This window comes from Lonchura striata, chromosome 1 (genome assembly GCF_050655825.1).
Source record: "Lonchura striata isolate lonStrDom1 chromosome 1, ASM5065582v1, whole genome shotgun sequence".
In the NCBI taxonomy this organism is placed as follows: Eukaryota; Metazoa; Chordata; class Aves; order Passeriformes; family Estrildidae; genus Lonchura; species Lonchura striata.
This window is the reverse complement of record NC_140703.1, coordinates 36,893,342-36,917,181: the sequence shown is the minus strand read 5'-3', so window position 1 is coordinate 36,917,181 and position 23,840 is coordinate 36,893,342. Positions and strand designations below refer to the sequence as shown.

General features: G+C 38.4%; 2 protein-coding genes across 8 annotated transcripts in view; one reads left to right on the top strand and one right to left on the bottom strand.

The window, feature by feature from the left end:
* The window catches only part of DLG2 (discs large MAGUK scaffold protein 2), a 982,636-nt gene that overhangs the window by 753,121 nt on the left and 205,675 nt on the right, over nt 1–23,840 (bottom strand). The window lies entirely within an intron of this gene.
* Nucleotides 1–23,840, top strand: part of LOC146768641 (uncharacterized) — a 37,587-nt gene that overhangs the window by 2,864 nt on the left and 10,883 nt on the right. Inside the window, exons 2-5 of the mRNA XM_085572551.1 lie at nt 5,372–5,378; nt 5,580–5,643; nt 6,050–6,188; nt 6,633–6,800. Of these exons, the coding sequence (XP_085428677.1) occupies nt 5,372–5,378; nt 5,580–5,643; nt 6,050–6,188; nt 6,633–6,800 (378 nt within the window). The remainder of the gene's footprint in view (nt 1–5,371; nt 5,379–5,579; nt 5,644–6,049; nt 6,189–6,632; nt 6,801–23,840) is intronic.

Genomic DNA, 23,840 nt, shown 5'->3' with positions numbered 1-23,840 from the left:
TTCTCTGCCTTTGACCCTGCTTCTCATCAGCAAGTTCTTGACACACACATTGAAGCATGGCTTAATGATGAAACAGAGCTATCAATTAACAAAAAGGTCTTTTCTTTGAAGCCTTGTCAACCCCTGAAGGACATGCTTTTACTTAGTGTTAAATGAATCTGTGGAAGCATTTTATGGACCACAGACAAAATAGAAAGTCCTTTAGAAAGCTGAAACCTTGCAGTCTCAGATAAATAAATCATGTAGACTCAATGAAGATTCAAAGACTGAAGAAAATATTCTGATTTACTATGAGGGTTTGGATACTGACTAGGCATTTGCATGAAATTCATCCTTTGAAACCAAAGTTGGAGTATTCTGAGAAGTACTCCCTCATGAACAAAAAACAACAAAGGAAGAGTATAAAATAATCAGCTATATGCTCCCACAAACCCCATCACCACAGTAGTTCTTTTTCTCTAGGTTCCTTGATACAAAGAATCACACTGACAGGTAAAAGTCAAATTGTGGGGGACAATAAAAAGTCTCAAAAAGTGTATCTTCAGAAGACTACTGTGACCAGTATGCTCAGCAAAGATTCTGCCAAAGCAATTGGTGAAACTTTTTCTACAAACTCACCACTGGAAGTATAGACAATGTCACATGGGTGCAGTTGTGCTGGCAGGTCTACCTGGAAGGGTGGAGACAATATGAACCAACCTGATGGTTTTAATAATGTCTGAAAGAGGGAGACAGCTTCATTCTCCATTGGGCTTGCATATGCTCTGAGCTGGTCCCAGTCCTGAGCTCTGAATACCCCAGCAGATCTTCTGAAAGGTGACCTGTGAAGCAGCAGCACATAAAAGGGCCACTACAAGGACACTAGCCCTCCTCCAATAAAATCAGCACTAGCAGGCAAATGAAGAGTCCATCTGTTGTTTCTAAGGTAAAATAAAGTACTACTTTCCATGCTCTTCTTGAATCAAACTTAAATTAGTCTTCTCTGACTGGCCCTCTACTGACAGTCACAATAACACTCTTACTTTAACCTGTGTTGTGAAGTACTCAGAACATTACCTTCAAATGCTGCCATGACTTCCAGGGAAAGGTTGTTACATGTTGTTGTTGGATTCTGATTTCAAAAGGACTTGTTCCACTAAGTTATTATGCTTTCTAACATTAACACAGCTTCAGGTGAGTACGAAAAAACAATTATCGCACAATATTATCAACTTAGACTAAAAAGGAGGAATGTTTTCCTTTCTCTTCAATTATAGCAGACCTTTAGTCTTTCCCGATTGTCCTTTACAGGCACCACTATCTCCTTTCCTTCCATTATTTTCCTTATCATCAAGTTTGTTTCCCTTATTAGAAGACATTCTGCCCAGATTTGAAGCTTTTTCTCCTTGATGGCTAAAATTGTTTATTTATCAAGATAAAAATTTTCTGTCTCTTTCATGTATTCTTCAGCCCTTTGACCTTAACAGTCCTTCATGTTCCACATTCACCTCCTTCCATGATAGCTGAACTGTTTGACTCGGGTTTAAGAAATGAGTTATTTTTATTTTATTGTTCTGATTTATTATTCTTTTGTTCCATGTTATTTTGTCTAACCTGTATTTGGAAGATAGCTAATTACACAGCAGGGGTGGTTTTAAAGAGATAAGCAATTTCTCTGTAAGTAATAAGGAAATTCAACTTTCTGTCTCCTTTGTCAAGTAATACAAAAGTAAATTTTCTGATTACCTTATAGTCATTATCCTAAGGCATTACTGCCTTCTCAGATTATTAGGTGAGGACCATAAGATTTAAAGATATTGACCAGGTCAAGGCTAGGCTTAATATTATTATTTATTGTATGTGCATGTTCTCCCAGGGGCATCTGGAAGAATCACTTTTCCCAGTAGTAATAAAGTAGAGAAGATACGAGTAAATAATTAGAGCTCTTGAATGCAATGTACCAGGTTTCCAGTCCATGGCACATGATGTCTAATTATACCCGTGGCTGGAGCTGCAAACTGAAAACACTTTTCCCATTCTGAGTACAGATGGGATTCCTTTAAACAGAAGGAAAAGGTTTGCTTTCAGCCCAGACCTACAATGATGAACTCCACATTTATGAATGACACTGGAGGGAGCTACTAACAATCCAAAACAGAGAGCTCAAAGTACAGAACATTTTGCAGAAATATTGCTTTGGGCATTTATCTAACTTCAGCACTTGGTATGATACCAGGAGCACAAAAAAAGAACACCAATGTGAGACAATGCAAGCAACATATCCAAAAACCAGCATGGGAGGTGTTATGACAGTTCTATGCACCACAAATGCTTTCTAGTTAATCTTTTGTAGTTTTCCAGGAGATGGATCATGAAAAAAAAAAAAAAAAAAGGTTGATGAAAGTGTGTTATTCTTGTAAAGCACAGACCAAATGTATAGACTTTCAAAAAACTTCTTCAAATCTTTCCTGACAATTCATTAAAGCAAGAAAAAAATGACAGCTTGGTTATAAGAAATTCACCAGAAGATCCTAGACAAAGAAAATTTTACTTCATACTTAAAAAACAGAAAAAAAATGTTTCCCAGTAATAATGGGGAAAATTTTCAGTGCTTACATGTATTTCCACACCCTAAAAAATCTTCTGGGCTGTAGAAGCTACCAAAAAGAAAAGGATTAATTACTGGAATAAGCTTTCTGAATATTCAATTTAAAAGGTCAGCCCTTAGCAGGAAATACACTGTAAAATTACCTGCCTGTTCATAATAAAGATCTAAGTATGCAGTTATAATCTCTGTGATATCTAAGCAGCTATTGAACCACGTAAATACAAAAAGATGAAAAATAAAAATGTATTTTCTATTGTGCCTTGCTTTTTTATATTTGTCTAAGCTTCTTCTGTAAGGAGAGAATAAAACCCTTCAATCCTCTCTTCTTTTCTAAGCAAAAGATCAACAAATCTAAGTGAAGAAATAATATCTACCCTAATTCTCCTCTTTTCTTTATGGAAGAGAAAAAGAAGAAAAGAGGTAAGGAGTGAAGGGCTATCTCATTGTAATGATGTTTCCTTAGCTCTTTCTAAGTCAAACCAAATCCAAACACAAACACCACTTCAAAATCAGTCTTGGTGACAGTGCAGGAGAAACAATAGATAAAGCTCTTACAGAAGAGTTTTTAAGTAGAAGTGACCTTGATTCTCTTCCTTTCCAAGGGCATAGCCCTCCCAAGTGGGGCAAGTTCCCTTATATCTTTACTTCCTGTATAATGTTAAGAGAGTGAATAACTATAGTTAATGAGTTTTTTAAATGTAGGGAAAATGTAGGTGGGAACTGCAAGAAAGGATGAACTCAGACAATAAGGGGAAGCAGTCAACACATTAAGTAATATTTTTCATACATTTTTTTCTAAATAAAATTGAGAGGCTTAATAACAGTCTACAGAACGATAATGAAGTAGCAATGGGAATGTTTTGTGCAAGTGACCTCTTCCCCTTTCTCTCGATCCAACAGCAGCAAACCTGTTTTATTTCATATCCATCAAAACAGAACAAGTCCCTCCTAGACTATGAAGTAAACAGAAGTTCATCATTCCAGGAAAACTCAGATGACCCCTGCTTATGTCTCTTGGTGATTAGGCACAGGCTATTAGTTTAGTTATAGCTCAGACAGATAGCCCTGCAGTACATCACTTGGAAAAGTGCTCCAGGTGACTAGCAACCCATCTGTCATTCACTTGCTCCTTTCTCTGCTCCTGTTAATTTACTACTCCTGCTGTTCTCTTCCCACCTACATTGTCCCTTCTATAATTCATTTACACAACCTATTCAAAAATACAGTCCTCAGAGATTAACATAATTTCTTTATTCCACAGCTAATAATTGTTTTACACAACTTAATGTTATTTGAACCTCTGCACTGCCCGCTCTGTCCAGAGATTAACCTTCTAATAAATTACAAAAAGTAACAAAACAAAGTACATTTTGTTAAAAATTACCAAACACTCTTCACTTATGATGTAAATAACAAAGTATCTTATACTGTTAGAAAGAAAACAAGATGAACCTGTAAAAGTAACTGAGGCTAGTATTGCCTTTATATCATTCATAATAGATGCATTTTTCCTTCAACCACCTAAGCCTAGGTGATATGCAGCACTTCCTTTCTGGCAAAGAAAGCAGGAGCTGTAACTATGATAAAACTAGTTCCATAGTAAGAGAAATGCGAAAAGCATAATGGGAACAGATGAAAAGAGGCTAAGGAAAACATAACAAGAAAAAAAGTTGGTAACTGAACACTTACAGTGATGCTGCTTGCTGAGTTGACATATGTTGTCGTCTCTATGTGGAATGCACTGTACAATTAAAGCTATTCTTGGGTGTTTTTTACCAGTTTTATTTTTTATTACTTATCTTTTTTTTTGTAATCAGTGAAAATTGAAAAGACTTGTGACCTCATAAATCACTGACTGTGATTTTCTCTTACTGCAATACAGTTATACCAATCTGGTAGATGGTGCATTATGCCATCTACTCATCAGCTTTTCTCTTGTGCTGGAAGTGAACTAATAGAATTCTGAGAATCATAAGGAAAAGCTATGCTGGTACTTTAGAAGTCATATTTTTGTGTTATTATAATTCTAAAGCTGAATACTAGGAAAATAGGCTCACAGTTCTTATGGGAAAACAAACAGCCCTATCTTTCCACATCTTTGGAATAAAATAGCAGTATATCGTTTCAATTCAGATTATTTAACCAAAGCCCCATTTGAATTTCCATATTTGCTAAAATTACTCCTGAATATCTTTCAATCTTCCTTAGCCTCTGTAAACATCATTAAGCTAATTTCTTCTTCTATGTCCCCCTAAACTTATTTCATCTTGGTAGATAGGTGTAATAATGATAATCAGAACTCCAGATTACAAATATTTTTCAGAATAGTGCTGCAATACATAATCATAAAAATAATTTTAATATAAACATTCTGGGATATGTTATTCCATAATTTTAAAGAAAGCTTGTAATTGATCTTTTCAATTTTACCTGACTTTCTAGACTTACTGCAATTCACTGTTTTACCTATTTTTAGTTAAATTTCTATATGAACTCCTGACTGCTGCAGTACCCTCTTCTGTGACCCAGTTTTATCCTCTGGGTCTGAGAAATGCATCTGGTAGTATCACTTTTTTTTCTTATTGCATTAATTATGCCACTCATTCCCTTGAGTTTCTCCCTTAACTCATTACATTCATCTGCTTCAAAGCCCTGTGGAGTTCTTATTTATTCCCCCCAGGTGTCTTTGCTTTTCTTTCCATGCCAGTCTTGACCAGCCAGTTTGCCAGAAGAGAATATAGTCCTTTTTGGTTTCCTAACTCACTATTTTAACTACAAATTCAGTCACAAGGTTTGTGCCACCTCTTTGATTAAGATCTCCTTGAAGGCTCATTTCTGCTGTGCTGCCTGTGGTAATCTCTACCTAACAGTCACATAAAAGCTTAACTGTAACCTTATTCCTAAAAGCAGTTGTCCACACTGTTTGTATGTTCTTCATAGGTAATCTATTTTAATGTGCTGATTGTGAACTCCTCAAAAAATCACCTGCCAGGAGTCTTATCAAGGAGGAGCACACATCACAGGAGACATTTCATCCATCATCATAAGCCCTAAAGGTACCCATTTCTACTCTGCTTTTACAGAATTTTGAGGATCTGAAGTGGAAAATGGCTACCAAATTACTTACCCTGTCTCACAGAAGTGACTTGGTCAATCTCCTCAGGGTGCAACAAAATGGAATGTCCAGCTCTTGTTAAAACTATTCAGGGAAGTACCTTCTCTATTGTCAGCTCCTTTATATTTCTTTTAGCTTGGGGATTGCCTTTCCCCAGGCTTCCTTTATTTATTGCAATTTTATGCATACTTACAGAGCACATTTTTATAGTAAATAATGGAACTGCAATCTATTCATTCATTATTGATAGGTTTTGTACTTCTGCAGCCTGAGTACATTTCATGAAGAACCAGTGATACATAGTTTCTTTTGGAATATAGTCTATTATCTGTATTTTTTCTCATTAGCCATTTCTGAAATCCCACAAAGTCATAATCAGAAGAGAACTGGGCTGCCTTTACTGGAAGGTCCATCCAGCTCCAATCTTGCAAACTCATGGGCACCAGGCCTACAGCAGATATCCAAGCCAGAAAATACAAGCAGTGAGTGGGGGTACTAAAACAATACTAAAATTTTCAGTTTAGCTATGGAACTCTATCCATTTCAGTCCAAAGCAGATTATTCTTATGTTACTTCTTAGTATACCTTATTTATCTAACATAATTATATGGCTTTCCAGTGCTTTTAATGACAAACTTTGTGCTATACCTCTTAGGGCTGTCTTCCGCAGTAGAGTTTTTCCTTTAATTTTTACATGTCCTTTAGGGTCAGACATAATTTTTGTTTGTATGTCTCCTTTTCTGAATCCTTGAATTTTATCTAAATTTATCTCTGTTTCCTACTTGTGGTCAACGTGCTATCTTTTTAGGGTATACCTGTCCCCAGCTAGCCATCCTTCCTGAAAACGTATGATGATGAGGTCCCAAGCATTGGGCCAAATCCTTCTATTATTTCCTGCAGAATCTTCCTGTGTTTATTTCTCTCCATCAGCACAAAGGCCTCTCAGATGCAGCAGTCCAAGCACCAGGTGACCTATAAAAGTCCTATGGAAGAACTTTTCTGCTTGACTGGGTTGCTGCAGGGAGCCGGGGAAGCTGCAGGTAAGAAGCTCACCTGGGAAAGCCATAGATGCCCTATATGCCAGGAGAAATCCACAGGGTAATTATGCACTAAACTGAGAATTTTTATCTCTTCCCTCGACTCTGCAGGATTCCTTTCTACATCATACTTTATTTCCAGACGCTTTGAGGGGATGGAAGGAAGAATATTTTGCTATCACTCTTACAGAGTCGTATTGCAGTTCTCATTTTGTCCTTTGGTTTTAGAGTTTGGAAAAGAGATGAAGGATTTCCACATCTTCCTACTGCTTCACTCCACTTTCAGATTCTGCTTAGTTGAGATTCCCAGCCAAGGAAGGCATTATGTTAAGTGCTGCACTATTAGCAACAGTCACAGACACTTTTAAAAAAAAATAAAATTTCCCAAGTGATACTGCAAAAAACCACAATTCCAGGAGATTGTGGGGAGGGCAGGTCTGTAATGGACAGTACAAAGATGCTGAGTTAGCAAACATTGAGGTAAATCAGAATGAGAAGTAATATCATTATGTCAGTGCAGAGATCTCCAGAACAGAGGTGCACTGGCTGGGGCAGTGCTGCCTCCTCTAATGAACTCCTCTGCCAGGCTATACCTCACCCAGCTACTTAGGTTTGGGAGTCAAATCTCCCTTGCCTGCATGGCCAGTTTGCACTAGAAAGCTCAAAAATCTCTGTACCTTATTCCACTCTGCACTGCTCATTCCCTCAATTCATTTTAATGACTTATACTGATGTGTGTGTGTGTGTGTGTTTGTGTGTGTGCAGTGCATGTGCAATGGGATGTGTGGCACTTCTTATAGCTGATGTCAAAAGATGTAATTATATCAATAAATTACATAGACTAATCAAGACTCCTGATCAGACAAACCACCACCAGCACACTGGTAAAAGGCACTACAGATCAATTGGAGAAAAGCAGTATTTCAAACCAAATGAATCTGTGAGACTGACAGCTGACCCAGTTCTGGGAGATGGTCAGGGAAAGACTCCAGGGAGTCAACTGAGCTTCATCTGCAGTTCTGTCCTTGCCTCCTTAAATATGAGGTGCTCCATCTCCACAGAGCTTCTGAAACTGATCCTCAGAGCCAGACTTGAGTTTTTACCTAATGAAGAATCAAGTTAACAAATAGCATGTGTGATTGATATGAATTTCTAAGGTGATTACATTCCAACTGAGATACTTTTTGTCTGCCTTAGCTTATACAGCTGGAGAAAATGGGCACAGAATGACTGGAGTTGGATGGCACCTTAAAGACCATCGAGTTTCACACTCCTGCTTTAGGTAGGCACATCTTCCACTAGACTAGGTAGCTCAAGGTCCCATCCAACCTGGCCTTGAACACTTTCAGAAATGGGCCACTTACAGCTTCTCTGGGAAATCTGTGCCACTGTCTCACTACCTCAATAGTAAAGAATTTCTTCCTGATATCCAATCTAAACCTGTTCTCTGTCAGCTCAAAACCATTACCCATTGTCCCATCAATACGTGGCTTTGTCAAACACTCATCTCCTGCCCTCTTTTAACCACTTTAGGTTCTGGAAGGTGCTCCTGGAACCTTTTCTTCTCCAGGCTGAATAAAACTCAACTCTCTCAGCCTGTCTTCACAGGACATGTTACCATGCACCCTGAATACAGACTCAGATAACATTTGACTAAGTAAGCCCAGACTATGAAAAGTGTTTTCCATGATAAAATGAACAGTTTTAACTTTCATTTTATTATTTTTTGATATAACATCTCTCCCACTGTACTGTACTTTCTTGTGAAATCATTCAGGAAACTGGACATTATCCAGGAGGCTTTTTATTTTAAGAAATGATACATTTTGCAGATTATAATGCTGTTCTAGGAATGCCAATTATTTTTAAAATCACTGAAGGAAAAGGGAAAGATTTGATCTGCTCTAGCTGTAGCGCACTATTACCCACTGATGCTGGGTGATTATTGAAAATCACTTCTCAACAGTAAAGACCAAACTGTGAATGGTAACCAGATTGTGGGATATTTCAAAAATGTATGTGAAGCTCAGAGAAAGGATAAAACAGAAACTCATGTTAAAAAGCAGCATAGAGGTTTTTTCAATAATGCATGAGAGTGGGACAGCTTGGCATATTCAGAGAAGATTTTTGCTTTAAAAAAATCTAAATATTCTCTCTGATCCCAAGAGGATCTGCTACAGTATCATTTATTTTCTAGCTAATGGGCCAGGTTCACTCATAAAATGGTTTGCATTCAGCAACACCAAATTAAGCTTCCTGGTGCACCCACCTACCCTGCTGTGCTTTCAGAAACACCCACATACCTGAGTAGCCAAGGGGCTGTGTATGGATTTGTCATGGGCATGGAAAGGAAAAAATAGAACCCAAAAAGCAAATTTCCTTCCCAGTTCACAAGGCTGATTCCCTGTGCAGCTGCACAATAGCAGGGCTAAGTCAAGGGCTGTGTAAGAGGGATGAAGGGGGAGTCAGTCCTCTGGCACAACAGCCACCAAGCAGCAGTTCTGTTCTACCATGGCTCAAATTGATTTAGGGGATTGGGAATGACACCTTCTAGGACTAGCTGATCTGAATTCATGGGCCAGTTCTACTGGTGCTTCTGAGTTACTTCACTGTTTTCAGTCATTTCTGGCAGCATATCAAGCAGAGGGTGCTGCCTCTCTCTGATTACACACAACCTACTTTTCAGACACAGCTGACACACTCAGCTGCTGCTGTGTTTCCCCCACCATACCTTCCCTGCATCTTCACAGGCAGCCTGGGCTGACTATGTAATAGAGTATATTTCTGGCTGAAAGTGTGATTCTTTGTAATCTCTCTTTCTGCGTGGAGGCAATGTGAGGCTCTCCCTAACCTAGAATTTCATCTATGGTTTGGGTGATGGTAGGTGAGAGGGACAGAGGGGGGCACACACTGGCCTTTAATGCAGCCTATAATGACTATTATCAGTAATGCTGACCCAGGGTGTGATGGGAATTCCCTCTGAGGCTGTGAACGGATCAAGGATAGCTGCTTTATTACAGCTGGGAAAAATACACCTCACTGCATGGTGTCAACAGCAAGGTTCAACCTATGAGCATCAAGTAGTCACACTGAGGCAGCTCAGGAGCAGCTGCCGGTCACCAGTTCCCACCACGCTGGCTGTGCTGGGGACAACTGTGCAGGTAAAGCAGACTCCAGCAGCAAAGGAAGTGAGGCTGCATGTGCTGCTGACACTGGCACACCCCTAACCCAGGTCATTTGAGCAGTGGAATGACAGGACATGTGGGTCCTATAATCTTCCTTCATTCCTACCCTCCTTCTTCCTCCCAGAGCATTCAGTGTGTCTTGTAACTCTTGTCCCTGTTAAAATTTGGCAGTTGTTTTCAGTGATCTAAACATAGGGTTAATCTCATTTGAAGACAGATCAAAACTAATTTAAAATTAGAAGTGTGTTGTTCCTCTTGGATAATAGCTAGATTTTCTAATGCAATTGGCCTTTTTCCTCCAGATGAAATGTCTTTGATGTTAACATTAAAAATTGTAATTTCTAGGAATTGTGAAAATGTAGTTACTCCTAAATGTTATTGTAACACTGCATAAAGTTTAGAAGGTAAACTATTTCTTGGTGTTGATAATGAAGTTACAAGTAAATGGCTAGCATAAAATGTTCTGAATAATGAGCTGAACCTACTTGAAGAGCTGTAATACAAGCTAAGAGGGGATGTGTCTGAATCTGATTTTGTGAGGTTTTATTCAAAGGACACAGTTTAAGAATGCAGAAGAAGCCATCAGGTATCTGTAGCTGGCAGGGCAGTACTGTAGCTTACTGTGGTTCTAAGAAAAATAAGTTTAATCATGGTACAGAACATGAAACTGTAAGCATGACAGAGAGATGCAGAATGCCATAGGTAATTTAGTCAATATTAGGTTTATTGGCAAAATCTAAAGCATTTAATGTTATACTCACTCTCCAGGAATGCCAGTATTATAGACTTGGAGAATATGAATAACTATAATTTGTTTATCAAAGAGTTTTAGAAACCAAAGCCAGAAACCCACTCATGTTACTGTATGTCACTTCCAGAACTTTCTAAATCAATGAGGAAAGGAAGGCAACACTATAAAGTGATAGTGATTGTTTTGAAGTCTGGAAGTCAAATAAAGATCATCTCATTGCTCTGCTGGCATGATGGCAAATCAGCAGAATCGCAAAGATAACTTGTCTGAAAAGCCTGAGACCTCAAAGAATGTAAATTAATTTCTTAAACACAAAATACAATAAATTACTATAGTATAAACTAAAATAATGTATACAAAAAAATTAATAAATATGTAATAAAATATTTCTGAAACTGGTGATGACGAGTGCCATGAGGAAAATTCCTAATCCTTCTTGTCAGTAACCAAAGTTGCAGAGAATCAGAAATCACTCTTAAGGGCAGATCTGACTGACTTTTCAGAGAGATAGTTCTGCAGGGGCCTTATTACATCTACAGATAGAGAGATCAGAGTGAACAAAAGCATCTCGGCAAAATGCTCCTCTTATTACTTTAACACTGTTATAATATAGTCTTAATCTCTTTGCAGTAAATGTATGATTCTAGGAGTTAACTTCATAGGAAGCACTTGTGTTAAACAGTGATAAGCCCTAATATACCTTAAGAGACTTCAGTAAGAAGAGAAAATCTACACTACAGCCTAATGTTAGTCAGAAAGCTGGTGCAGGAGAAAGGGCTGGAGCACATCAGACTCTTTGTTCTATACTCCTTGAGTATTTACTTAATACTTCAATATTCGAATTTAAAAGTTCCAAGCAAAGAGAGACTTCAAAGTGAAGATGGTCCCAAAATGTGATCAATATCAAGTGCCCAAGAGGTTGGTTTTCTCCCTGTTATATATTTGGATCTTGGTCCCTGACTGAGATCCAAGGCTGCTGCACTGGCTCCCTTTCAGATGAGTCCACTTGATACCTTCAAAATTATATTTCTGAGAACTGTACACTGCACTGAAAAAATCACATGAACTTAAGGTCAGAAAATGCCAGCAGCAGGTGTAGAAAGAGCACAAAGCTTTGCGAAAAGGCTTAGCTCTCCCAAAAATATATGACAGAAGCAAGAAAGAGGTTGGCACAGAGAGAAAGAATAAACATCTAGCCCTGCATTTAATTTGTGTTTTTTCTCTTACAAAATAAGTTTTCAGGCTTATAAATTAAGGTTGAGAAATGTGAAAAAAATGGCACATAAGTAGAAGTTACTAGATACTCTAGGTTTGATACTGCAAACTGCTTTATACCTTCAGACCTTATTGAAGTGTTGAGAAACAGTGTTTCTACTGATCTGACTATTGGCACTGCCTCCAGGGTGCATATACTTCCAGAGCAAGAAGTAATCTCTCTTGTTTCTCCTTTTATTCACAGCTTCCATTTTGTTTAAGGATTAGGCAGGTTCAAATAAACAGCCTTACTCATTTCATAGTAGTATATAAAAATGAGACAAATGAATAATGGAACTACTCATCCATCTCTGCAAGGCTGTGATGGATAGCACATATCCATTTAGGAGGTGGGAGGTGTCAAAGAAACAGACACCAAGAAAAACATCATAAAAAGATCGATCACCTTTGAAATACACATGCTGGTTTTGCCTGCAGATAAAGTAGAAAAATAAAGACTCTTTTGCCCTTGTCTGTGAAAACAATGAGACACGTAGTTGTCCCAGCTGCCACGCTGGGACAGACAGAAATGAGATGCTGCTATAATGTTCACAGGAATGGAATGAGTGTGCACTTAGAGGTCTGCCACCCATGGTCTGGGTGTCTTGCTTTGCAGAGAAGCATTTCTCATGAACTTCAATGGAAATTACTCAGCCTCTTGTATTTCTCTACAAAGAGATTTTTTTTTCCAAATTCTCCCACAATTAAGACGAGCTTTTCAAGACTCTGCAGCACCCAGAAACTGTATGATATATAATTGGGTAGAAAGCCACAGAAAAAAAACTGATGCTGCTTTTACAGGATCCAGTTGCAGGTCCTGATTTCATTTGAACGCCAGGCCCAACATATATGTATCGTAAAATAAATTACATGTTCCATGAAGAGGACAATATAAAGTTGGTATATCAAATCAATTCTATTAAAATCCCATTAGTTCTTGGGATGGTTCATTACATAGGTATGTTTTTATCTACCATGAGCATGACTTATTTCTTCAAAGCATACTTCACAGTGGGACTTAAGCACTGATTTCAGGTTGTTTGTGATGCAGCCCAATGTCCCTAAGACACAAAGAATAAAACTTTAAAGTTTGTTTATGTGTTTAAGTTAACAGTTTGTGTCAATGAAGGGTGCAGCATTTTAATTGTAGATAAAAGAATGCAGCTAGCAACATTTTCTTTCTCTTACTTCAGCTAAAGATTTTTCAAGATATAATAATCCATCTCCTCACTCCAGTGAAATGCTATTTTGATAGAATTAATTTTAAATGAGCTCCCAGCCTTTCATAGTTCAGTGCACTAATTACATCCACCCAACACAAACACAAGATGACGCCTCTCATACATGGGGTCGTGGGGATGCTGGGGCCAGGGAAGCACAGGAAGCAGAGCTGAGACACAGTGTGGGATTTGTCCATCTTTTTTACACACAGAGGCACAAAAGCACATTCCAGATAAATGCTGAAATTCTACATAAGGATATAAACCTGCAGGAATGAGATATGTGTAACTAATGATCTTTTGTTCTTTTCATCTTAGAGCAGAGAAGAACTGAAGAACTGCCTCGTATTGTTAGACAAGAATGTTCTTAAGAGCTAGCAGTGGGCCAACACTGCTAAAATCATCTGACATATATGCAGGTGGTCTTTTTTACTGACTAACAATAAAGAGAATCAAGACAATATTTAAGGTTTGGGCTTCTTTAAAAAATAGCTTAATTCATTACAAAACAAATTAATGTAAAAACCATTTAATAAAAAACTATTCTTAAATACATAATTTTTTTCATTAGTTATGAGAAATTATCAAATATTTCTTAATAATTTAGCTTTCTACAATTCAATGCAACATTTTTAAAGAGTAGTATTTAAATTTATTTCAATTCTCTGTGCAAGCCACAGGCTGAAAATGACAGAATGAGGACAAAATAATTTTAAAATATTTTTTAAAAAATATTTGGAGAAAAGTTAGTAGTGGATCCCATATAAAGCCATATTTTTATTCAATTTTACTTCCCTCTAGCCTCAGGGAAGGCAACAGCTGAGAAGGAGGGCTGCATCTCAGAAGGCCTCAAATTATAATGCTAAGATTTAAATGCTGCAATGCTCTGTACAATAACTATGTTGGAAATGTTAGATGGCAAATCTTCTACAAGCCCTTATTAACTCTTTATGTGAATTCCAACACTTTGCCTGATAAAATATATTTATAAATCAGCTCCCAAATTCCCATCTCTAGTCATGTAACAAGGCTATTTAATAGATCACTATGCTTAGTATACATACCAGCTACTCAGAAGGAGGATTAAATCAGCTAACTTCATCTCCAGCCTTAACTTAGATTAATGTGCTATTTACTTGCAATACATTTCTCTGCTGCTTTAAAAGGTTTAACACTCTTGGGAAAGCTTGGTTTGGTAGAGAACTCATTTAGATTTTAATATCTAAAAGTTAGCACTCTCATTTAAATTCAAGGTCCAGATTTTCTCTATAGCAATAGAAAGACAGGCTCCTTTGGTGGTAACTGGTTCTGGTGGCACAAGTTTAACCATTCTTTGGAAGCAGTTTTCCCTTTGCACTAGCTTTTGAGGGAACTCATAATTGTGGAATAAGTGCTCCTAAGATTGAAGACAAAAGTCAGGTCAGCTGAATCTGGGTCATTGGCTCTTTAATCGAGTACAAACTCCCTGTAATTACTTACCACCTTCCAGAAAGAGAACGATTAGGATCAAGATTTCAGCTGGGTGGGAGAGAAGATCAAGTGCCTTTAGGTGAGAAAGAAGGCAGGGCATGTTCTCTACTAGTATGAATTTTGAAAAACTGAAAAACTTCTGTTTAAAGAAAGAGAAACAGAAAGAGGGAAGATCCCCAAAATAACTGGTGACTAGGATACGCAGTCTGAATGCTGCAGACCAGTGTTTACAGCTTGTTCTGTATGATTTGGAGCAACTAAAAAGATATTTCTACCCTAATGGCATATGTTTTTCTCTTCATCTTGGACTTGCATATTTTTTTTTTCTTTTCTAATACATGTGCTTTATTTCAAAGAAAACTTTTCCAAATTGCTATAGTCCTGACAAGTTCTTATGAGAATACTCCTATACCTGCTCTATGTGAGCTAATCCAAGCCAGAGCCTCACAATGATCTCCTGCTGAGCTGTTCCACACCAAAAATCCTAGCTGGTCAACCAAATAATGGGATGTACACTTCAGTTCTTTAAGGAGGGAAGACAGGGATATTCCTCTCTGCAGAGCAACACACAACTGTATAGATTCCCTGCAGGCTTTTCCACTCCCTTCTTGTTCTAAGCTAAATGCTATTAACAGTGTCTCATGCTAAATAAATAAAAGCTTTTGCACTTTACACATAAAGGATGTCCTGGCCTGAAGCATCTTTCACAATTTCCATATTGGACTCTAAGCAAATAACTCTACATGCTCTCCAAGATGAGCCAAAGGAATATTTACCATGGACTAGTATAGAGCCTAAACCTGCTTCAGCCTCACATCTGAAAATTGCCCAGCAATGCACGTGCACATCTGACTGGTGGGAATATTATCATACAAACAATCCCAAATCCATGAGTGATGGAAATTCCTTTAATATCCATGAAAGATATGCACACTGATTTTCAAACAGTCACTTTTAGTTGTATGTTTGAGTAGTTACCTGTATGAGTATGTGTAAGGAAAATAATTTGTGGCTGCTAGGAAAGTAGCCTCCCAAATAAATGGGTAAAATGCTGCCTTTGTTTTCCTTCTCTGACCACAGAGATATTTAAGCAAAGCTTTCCATCTTCATCCTTTTCAGGACGAAATCCTTATGCTTTTGGTTCTTCAACAAAATGAAAGTGCTTATCAAATGACTTGACCTCTTTCATATTTTCAACAAAGAAAAAATTAACAAGCAGCATGATTTTAAAAAGTGTACAGGCATAATTTCAAATTCTTTTGATATTTGGAAAAATATCAAACCCTTTCTTATTACATTAATCAATATTATTATATTACAAATGACAAAACAAAGTACCTGGTTCAAAGTTTCTTGTTATTTCCAAAATTGTATGCTTTGCAAAAATACTTTAGTGGGAAACTGCAAAATTTCACATCTTCATTTGGTTGACACACAAGTGTCAGAGTTCCCCTGGAGCAGGAGTTCTGGATGCCACTAAGCTGAACTGAGCAGTGCCACCCTCCTGCTAGTGCAGAGTCAGCACTCTATGGGCTCCAGGAGAGAACTCAATGCACATAAATCTTTTTGACCTGCAGTTTAGCCAAGGGGCTCTGCCCAATCATTTCTACTAGCTCTGACAGCTATGGAATGTACCTTTAAATTGCTGTTAAAAATTACACAGCATACACCATAATAGGGAATAATGAGGGAGTGAAAAAATCTTTCCAAGAATGGGTGTTGCTGTATCTGCTTTTCCTTGCCATCATGGAAGAAAACTGACAATTAAAGCATCCATTTCAATGAAGAGATACCTGGAAATTTGGAGTTCCTCCTCACAATGCAATACAAAAGCTTTCAGAGGTCTCAATAAAGAATCCCACTAGAAACTGCATATATCAAATAGAAGACATATACAAGAATAAATAGATTGTCAGAATACCTTCAAAGCAAAAAAAAAAAAACCAAAAATCAGTAGTCTGAAAAATCCAGAAATAACTGAAATTCTCACTCCATAAATCTTGAATTAGGTCTCATCATGGTGAATTGCCTTGCCTTCTGGCACTAAGCCCTGCTAATTACTTCAATCCTCACTCAGGGAGTGGAGTGGTGAGATTTAATATTACCATCAAAGTAGACCCAGTCAGTCCTGCATCAGCCATACAGAAGCCACAACTCAATTAGACACTGAAACTAAGCTCTTTGTTCCCTTTTATACTGCTAGAGTCCTTGTCAACTTAAATTACATGTGAATCAAGAAAAAGTCTTAAAGACATAGCCGCTGGTGAAAACTTTTCTGCAGGAGGGGATTAATCACAGATAACAATTAACATTCTAAGAATTAAGTGCAACTATAAAAACAGTAAACGTTTGTATAAACAAATGCTAATAAACAAACTCATTAGTACTTATTTTCTTTCAGCTACAAAGATTAATCAAAGGTCATAACACTACAGCTGACAGGATTCCTGTGATTACAACTCCACTATGCATTTAACGTCCCCTAACTTCATTCCCCTTTTCCTACAAACTGCCATATGGCCCTTAAGAAAGAATGGACAATGTCAAATGATTTTTTTAACATCAGAGTGATATTTGAGACCTGAACTCTGCAAAATCTACATGAAACAAAATTGATCATTAAAGTGAAATCCCAAATCCTGAAGTATTTTGTTACTTAAAATACAACAACAAAAAAAAAGCCAACAATCTCATCTTTTGAAATCACAGGATAGGTCAGGTTGGAAGGCATGACAGTGGGTCATCTGGTTCAACCTCCCTCCTTAAGTAGAGCCATCATAGAGCACATGGCATGGGATTGAATCCAGATGGTTTTTGAGTATCTCCAGTGAGGGACACTCCACAGCCTACCTCAGCTGAGAGGTACTTAATGCAATCAGCTCTTGGTGACAGCTACATCTATTACTTGTATTAGGAGTGAGTGGAGATGTACTCAGTACAATTTCAGTGTTCTGCCTTTATGACCTGTAAAATGCAAAGTGAAAATACCTAAGCCATTTCCAAGGAAGTTAGCTCAGTCCTTGACCTGTACAAGAGGCTCAGGTAGGATGCCACATAAAGAATGTGAAACAGCTTCCAGAGCCAAGCTGGCTGTCTCTGTGCAGCACTGACCTGCACCTTCACACCATCTGGACTGTCTGCTCAGGTCACTGCTAGCTCAGAGCTCTCTGTGCCCAGCCAGGTCACAGACCTTTCTTTTCTCCTTTACGTCCTCCTGGCTGGCTCCAATAGCCTGTTTTGTCAATGTTCTGCAGGAACTATGATTTTGCTTTTTTCCAGGTGATTCTGTCCTGCCATTTTGGCACTGGAAACTTCTTTCTTTCATTAATCTTAAATTAGGTTGTAAGTGGGATAGAGTCTCCCTGTGAAACTCACAGAGTATATTCCTACTGTGGCAGCACCTGGAGTGCACCAGAAAGAGGGACAATACATAAGTAGTTCCTGGTATAGGGAGCCCATGCTGTGGTATCAGACAAATTATATAGAATTTACTTCTGGCTGAGGGCTTAATAGCATTTCAAATCTTTTTTAGAAACCACTTACAAAGCTTCTGGGCATGCCACTGTCCTAATACAGCCAAACACTGATTCACCAGCAGCTTACAAATGTACAGCAGCACACACATAAGCATACAGACATGCCCTAACACCCACATTGACATCCCTTCCCTGCAATCTGGTGACAGAGTGAATGAAATAAGCAACCAGTTGAGGGTTGAAAATGTATCCAGTTAATGACAGCAAAGAATGGTCTTTTCTTCCTGAAATGACTGTCTATATTGAAAGGCCTCTCTGACATGGTCTTGACATTTCTCTGCACTTGTAATGCCTGAAGCAAGATACAGATTGAAAATCTCTATTTTTATCTTTCAAAGTATCTGGGTACCCATCTTCATTTGCTAACCTGAGGAAATTCAATCCCTACTTTTCTTCTCCTGAAGATCTTACTTATTAATAAAAAATCCTTCAATTACTTCCCTTATTGATAGGAAATTATAAGAGGGCTGCATTTGGCAACCAGGCTGGCAGAGATGAAGAAAAATTACCTTCTTTTAGAAGGGAAAAAGAAGATGGCTCCTGAGGCTGTGGCCAATGAATAAAATCCTGTTTTGTGTTGTATGGTTTCCCTATCAAATGCAGGATATTGAACAAATGAAATGCAAACAAAGAGAGAAATGGGAGAATGCCAGTTATACCCTGGGCTGCCTCAAAAGGAGTGTGACCAGCAAGTCAAGGGAGGGGATTCTCCCTCTCTACTCCCCTCTCATGAGACACAACCATCCAGCTTTGGGGTTCTCATCACAGGCAAGATGTGAACCTCTTAGGACTGGGTCCAGAGGAGGCCATGAATATGGAAAGAGGGCTGGAGCACCTCTCCTATGAAGACATGCTGAGAGAGTTGGGATTGTTCAGCCGGGAGAAAAGAAAGCTCAAGTGAGACCTTATTGTGGCATTTTAATACTTAATAGGGGCTTATAATAAAGATGGGGGCAAACATTTTAACAGGGCCTATTTCAAGAGGACAAGAGGTAAACTAAAATAGAGTAATTTTAGAAAAGTTATAAAGAATACATTTGTTATGATAAGGCTGGTAAAACATTGAAGCAAGTTGCCCAGAGGTGTTAGATGCCCCATCCCTGAAAACATGCTTTCCACGCATTGGTATCATATCATGTGCCATCCTACGGAGCTGTGAGTTCTGGGTTTAAGATCCTGTCCTGGTCGGTCACAGAGCAAAGAGCAATTCAAAAGATCAGCCACTGGGTTTCTGACTGTCCCCCCAGACAAATGCCTACTGACATTTGAGATGCCCTAATGTCACTTGACTGACTTGTAGGGGCCCCACGAGTCTCTCATGAGACTTACAAGAGATATTCCAGCCTTGTGCAGGTCACAAACAGGATAGAACATCTCAGATTATCCTGAGCAGTCATAGCTATGCACCTGAGTCAAGCCTTAGGTTTCCCCTCCAGAGGTGGAAAGCATGGTCAGTACTGCCAAGGTCTCCATCAACAAGAGGAGTTTAGGCACTTACAGTGCATGAAGTCCTGTAATTAGTAAAAGTCCTCAATGCTTGTGGACACAATACATGAATCCAGGCATTCCTTTGGAATTGAAACCCGCTGTGATGCATTTTAACTGCCACAGGCCAAGAAGAAATCTTAACAGCCTAGAGGCACGTGATTATAGTGTTTCCCAGACTGAATTTCTAGGTCCGAGCATGGTAACTGTTTCATAACACAGAATGGGTCAATATTACCAGCCAGGAACCATATATCCAAGTAAAATTAGCGCCTAACAAGCAGTGCTCAGACACTGACTCATGGTCACTGGAATCAGTAACATTTCCACACTGCTTAAGCAGTGCTGTTGAAACTAGAAATTTGGCTCACCTAACTCTGAGTAAACAGACCTGAAGGTTTTTGTATGATCTCCCCCTCATCTTAAAATACAGTCTGCACAAAAAAGATTTAGGATATTAACTCTAGAATGAAACCACTGAAAGGCAATTCTTACATATCAAACAGGTAAAATAATAACAAATCATTTGGAGGTAGAAAAATTGGGATTTCCTACAGTATATTCAAAAATGCTTACAAGTCCAATGCAGAATTCTGAAAAATTATGAATAGCTAGGCATTGACTCAGCCTTGCTATCTTCCTGTATCCAAGTGGAATCAAAGGGTCTCACCAACACAAAGTTGTGGGGCAAGAAAAAGGCCATAAAACTTGTAAAATGCATCCTGGGAAGCATCCTTCATGCAGGAAGACATTATCCCACCCACAAATCATCTGGGGACCTCCAGCAGATAGAAGAAGGCAGAGTTTGAATGAACATCAATGCCTTAGAAGTGGGAAGCTACTTACATAAAAATAGAACTTTGTCCTATGCAGCAGCCTGTGAGGATGTGCAAATTCTGCTGCTGCTGTAATTCTGAAGCCCTTGAAGCTCATTCTCAGACATACATTCATATACATTCTTTACAACCCCTAAACAAGAAAGGGAACAGCTAGACACAGTCGATTGTACATAATCTGAAGATAACTATTTTTATTAATATGTAAATTATCAAGTTGCTATCTATGTACATAATTTATTAGGCACAGACATATATGGAAAATTTGGAGTCTCGAGGTAGAGTTTAAGTAGCATGTTTCCTAGTAGAATTTCTAATTTTTTCACATGGTTGCTGAAAGGGGCCATGAAGCATGCAAAGCAGGCATTTTATAAGGATCTAAGGTATTATTTCAGCTCTGAGTACTTAAGTTATAAGTCCTAGTTGGCAAATTGTTCTTCCAGCATGCATCTCCTATTTAAGAGTATTTATCCCTAAATAAGGCATACTGTAATGTCTCCTAGTATGAGTGCTGGGACTGAACACACCTTTATTTAGCACCTTAACTGGGAGACTGCTCTACTGTCTTGGTAATTGATGGAAAGAGGAAGAACTTCCACAGGTTGTGTCTCTCTTCCTTTTATGTATCTGAGTGACCTAACTTGACTTCAGTTCAGTGACCAAAGTCAACACGGAGAAACCCAGATCTATGTCTTCTGGGAAGAAGCTATATTTGGATAAATATTTATTGTTTTAGGAAGGCCTTTCAATAATAATGAAAATCAAGTCAGTCTCAATTTGTCAACAGATGTGTTTGATATTTAGTTTTAGTATTTTGTAATAGAAATGCCTCAGGCATATACCTGTCCTCACAACTCTAGCCAAGTGCCACAGATATTCCTGCATTCATACAGGCAGGGAGAATTTTCTATTATTTACCCCACATTATATTCTTCTTTCTTATCTACTCCAGTTTTAGATATGATAACGAGTCACATAAGAAAGAAGAAGCTAGAAAGATGTGTTAAAAAACTGAAAGCATGTAGTTGAATTCACTGGCTTCATTTTTTTAACACAGAATTGATGCCTAGAGAATGAGAGGTTTGGACTTTAAAAATGTTGCCCTACTGACAACAAAATAAGTAGCTGCACACAAAAGTATGTGTGTAAAGGCACTAGAAGAGACTTTGTTATTTACTTATTTTAATTTGTAAGTATTTTTGTTGTATCTAACATCTTGTATAAAAATGAAAGTATGTTCATCTCAGAACACTTTTCTCCTCTTGTGAAGTAGGCTATTGTACCATAAGGAAGCAACTGATTAGACTTTTATTAGCTAAACCAGCAATATAAATTCAAAATAAAACTTTAGTTTTATGGTATTTTTCTTCCAATGTCACTGACAGTGTGCTTAAAAAGAAATCATGATTTTGGACACAGATAACATCGGTTGCATTCCCTCAGAAAAGTACAAAAACAGATGTGGGAGAATGAATGAAACTGAATTCATGGTGAAATAGGGGGTACACATATCTGAAAGGATTCCTCCTGCTGACAGAACTAATGATACCATTTCCAAGGACTGAAGTGCTGCTGTCTTTTCATACTCAGCTGCTGTGAAGGGGAGACTGGACTAGATTGGACTCTGAACCATATCTGAGAACTATCACTTTTATCCCAAAGAAGGTGAAAAGAGGATAAAAGGAGAAAGGAAAAAAAGAGTATCTTGCAGTAAAGGAGATAAGGGAAACAATAACCAGAGTTATACAATCTTTTCCTAAAGGGAAAAAAAAAATAAAACTCACATAGAGCTTCCCAAAGAAGTACTTGGAGACAGATCATGTCTAGATATTGACTGCAACTTCCTAAGGATAGTCATGAATATATTTAAATTGAGCTATGACCTTTTCTTGAAAATTCCAATTTCTGAGTGGTTTCAAGCTCTTCATCACTTCTGAAAAATATTTTAACAGAAGGTTAAACAGAAACCCTTTTGACTTTGGATGGAAATAGAGAGCAGAAGCTGGTATCAGCCCTACACAGGGGTGCTGGCAGCCTCAGAGCTCAGTGCATCAATGTGTGAGCCTTTTCCCACCAGCAGGGCAAGCTGCGTGCTTGGCTTTGCAATGGGAAGGAGGAGGAATGTAGAGGAATAGTCAGAAGAAACCGAGAGATGGTTTAACGAATTGCTCCTCAGTTCCCATCAGCCTGAGTTTCTTTATGACTCACTATAATTCCACCCCCTCAGCAGCATATGGGAAGAAACTTAGGTGGATCCAAGCGGATTAGATATTCTTCTGACTTCAGCTCCAAATGATTCCAAGACCCCAGTACCTAGATTCACATAAACCTGGCTTTAAGTATAAAAGTGAAAGACACTAATTGATTTTTTGGATAAGAAACAGAACAGATCAGAGAGCAGGAGGCTGGTCGCCCAAGGTTTTTTTTTACCAAGGTCTATGACTGACAGAATAGCAAAAAAGCCCATGCAATGTCAACAATGAAAATGTGCCTTGAGGATCTGGAACACTCTGTGTCAGCAGATATATTGGGTAAATGGCATCAGGACTTTAGTGGACTGGTCTGTTGGATGATCTCTGCATACACTTTGCAGATGTATACACAGCACAGAGCATTTGTAAGAAAGGCAAGACATGTTTCATGTAATTTAAGAAAAAATTAATCCATACAGGGGCATTATTCAATTCATATGTTTGCTTTGTGAAGCCACATGGCCTCATTCTGTTCTCGGTTTTGGGGGTTCAGCAAACCAGTACCATCTGAGACAGGGAGAGGAGACACTTGGAAAGTGCCACTAATACAAACAGAAATGGTGAACCCAAATGTGAAAACACATGAGACCTGCCCTGTGTTTTCTTTTCAGCTGTGATGTGTCACCAGCCAGCCTGGCACAGCTGCAGTACAGATGTGCTGTATGCCATGCTGATGGCATACACTCCCCCCACTCTGTAAAATACTGTATTCTCTGTCACTCAGCTCAGAATCTAGTAAGATAAATATCTAGGTAGAGGGGACAGATGCTATTATTGCCCTGGTCAATGGAAAATAGAGTTAAAACTGTCCATCTTCACTGGTGGCAGCACCTGACCTCTCCACCAGTGCATGGGCACCAGCTGGCCATCAGCCTGTGAATACCTGCTGGATTAATTGCAGCAGAAATGCTTTAGTGCCTAGCAATAAAATTAAAACGTGTCTTTCTCTGCTGCAACCCTTCAGAAAAAAAAATAAAGAGGTTTTATTACATGTGATGGTGACAGAACAAGCTACTTACTAAATAATTTGTTAATCATTTTGCATTCAGTTTACAAAGAGAAATTTCACCTGAGCTGTGCACACACTGCTCAATTTAACTGCTTGTTGGGCA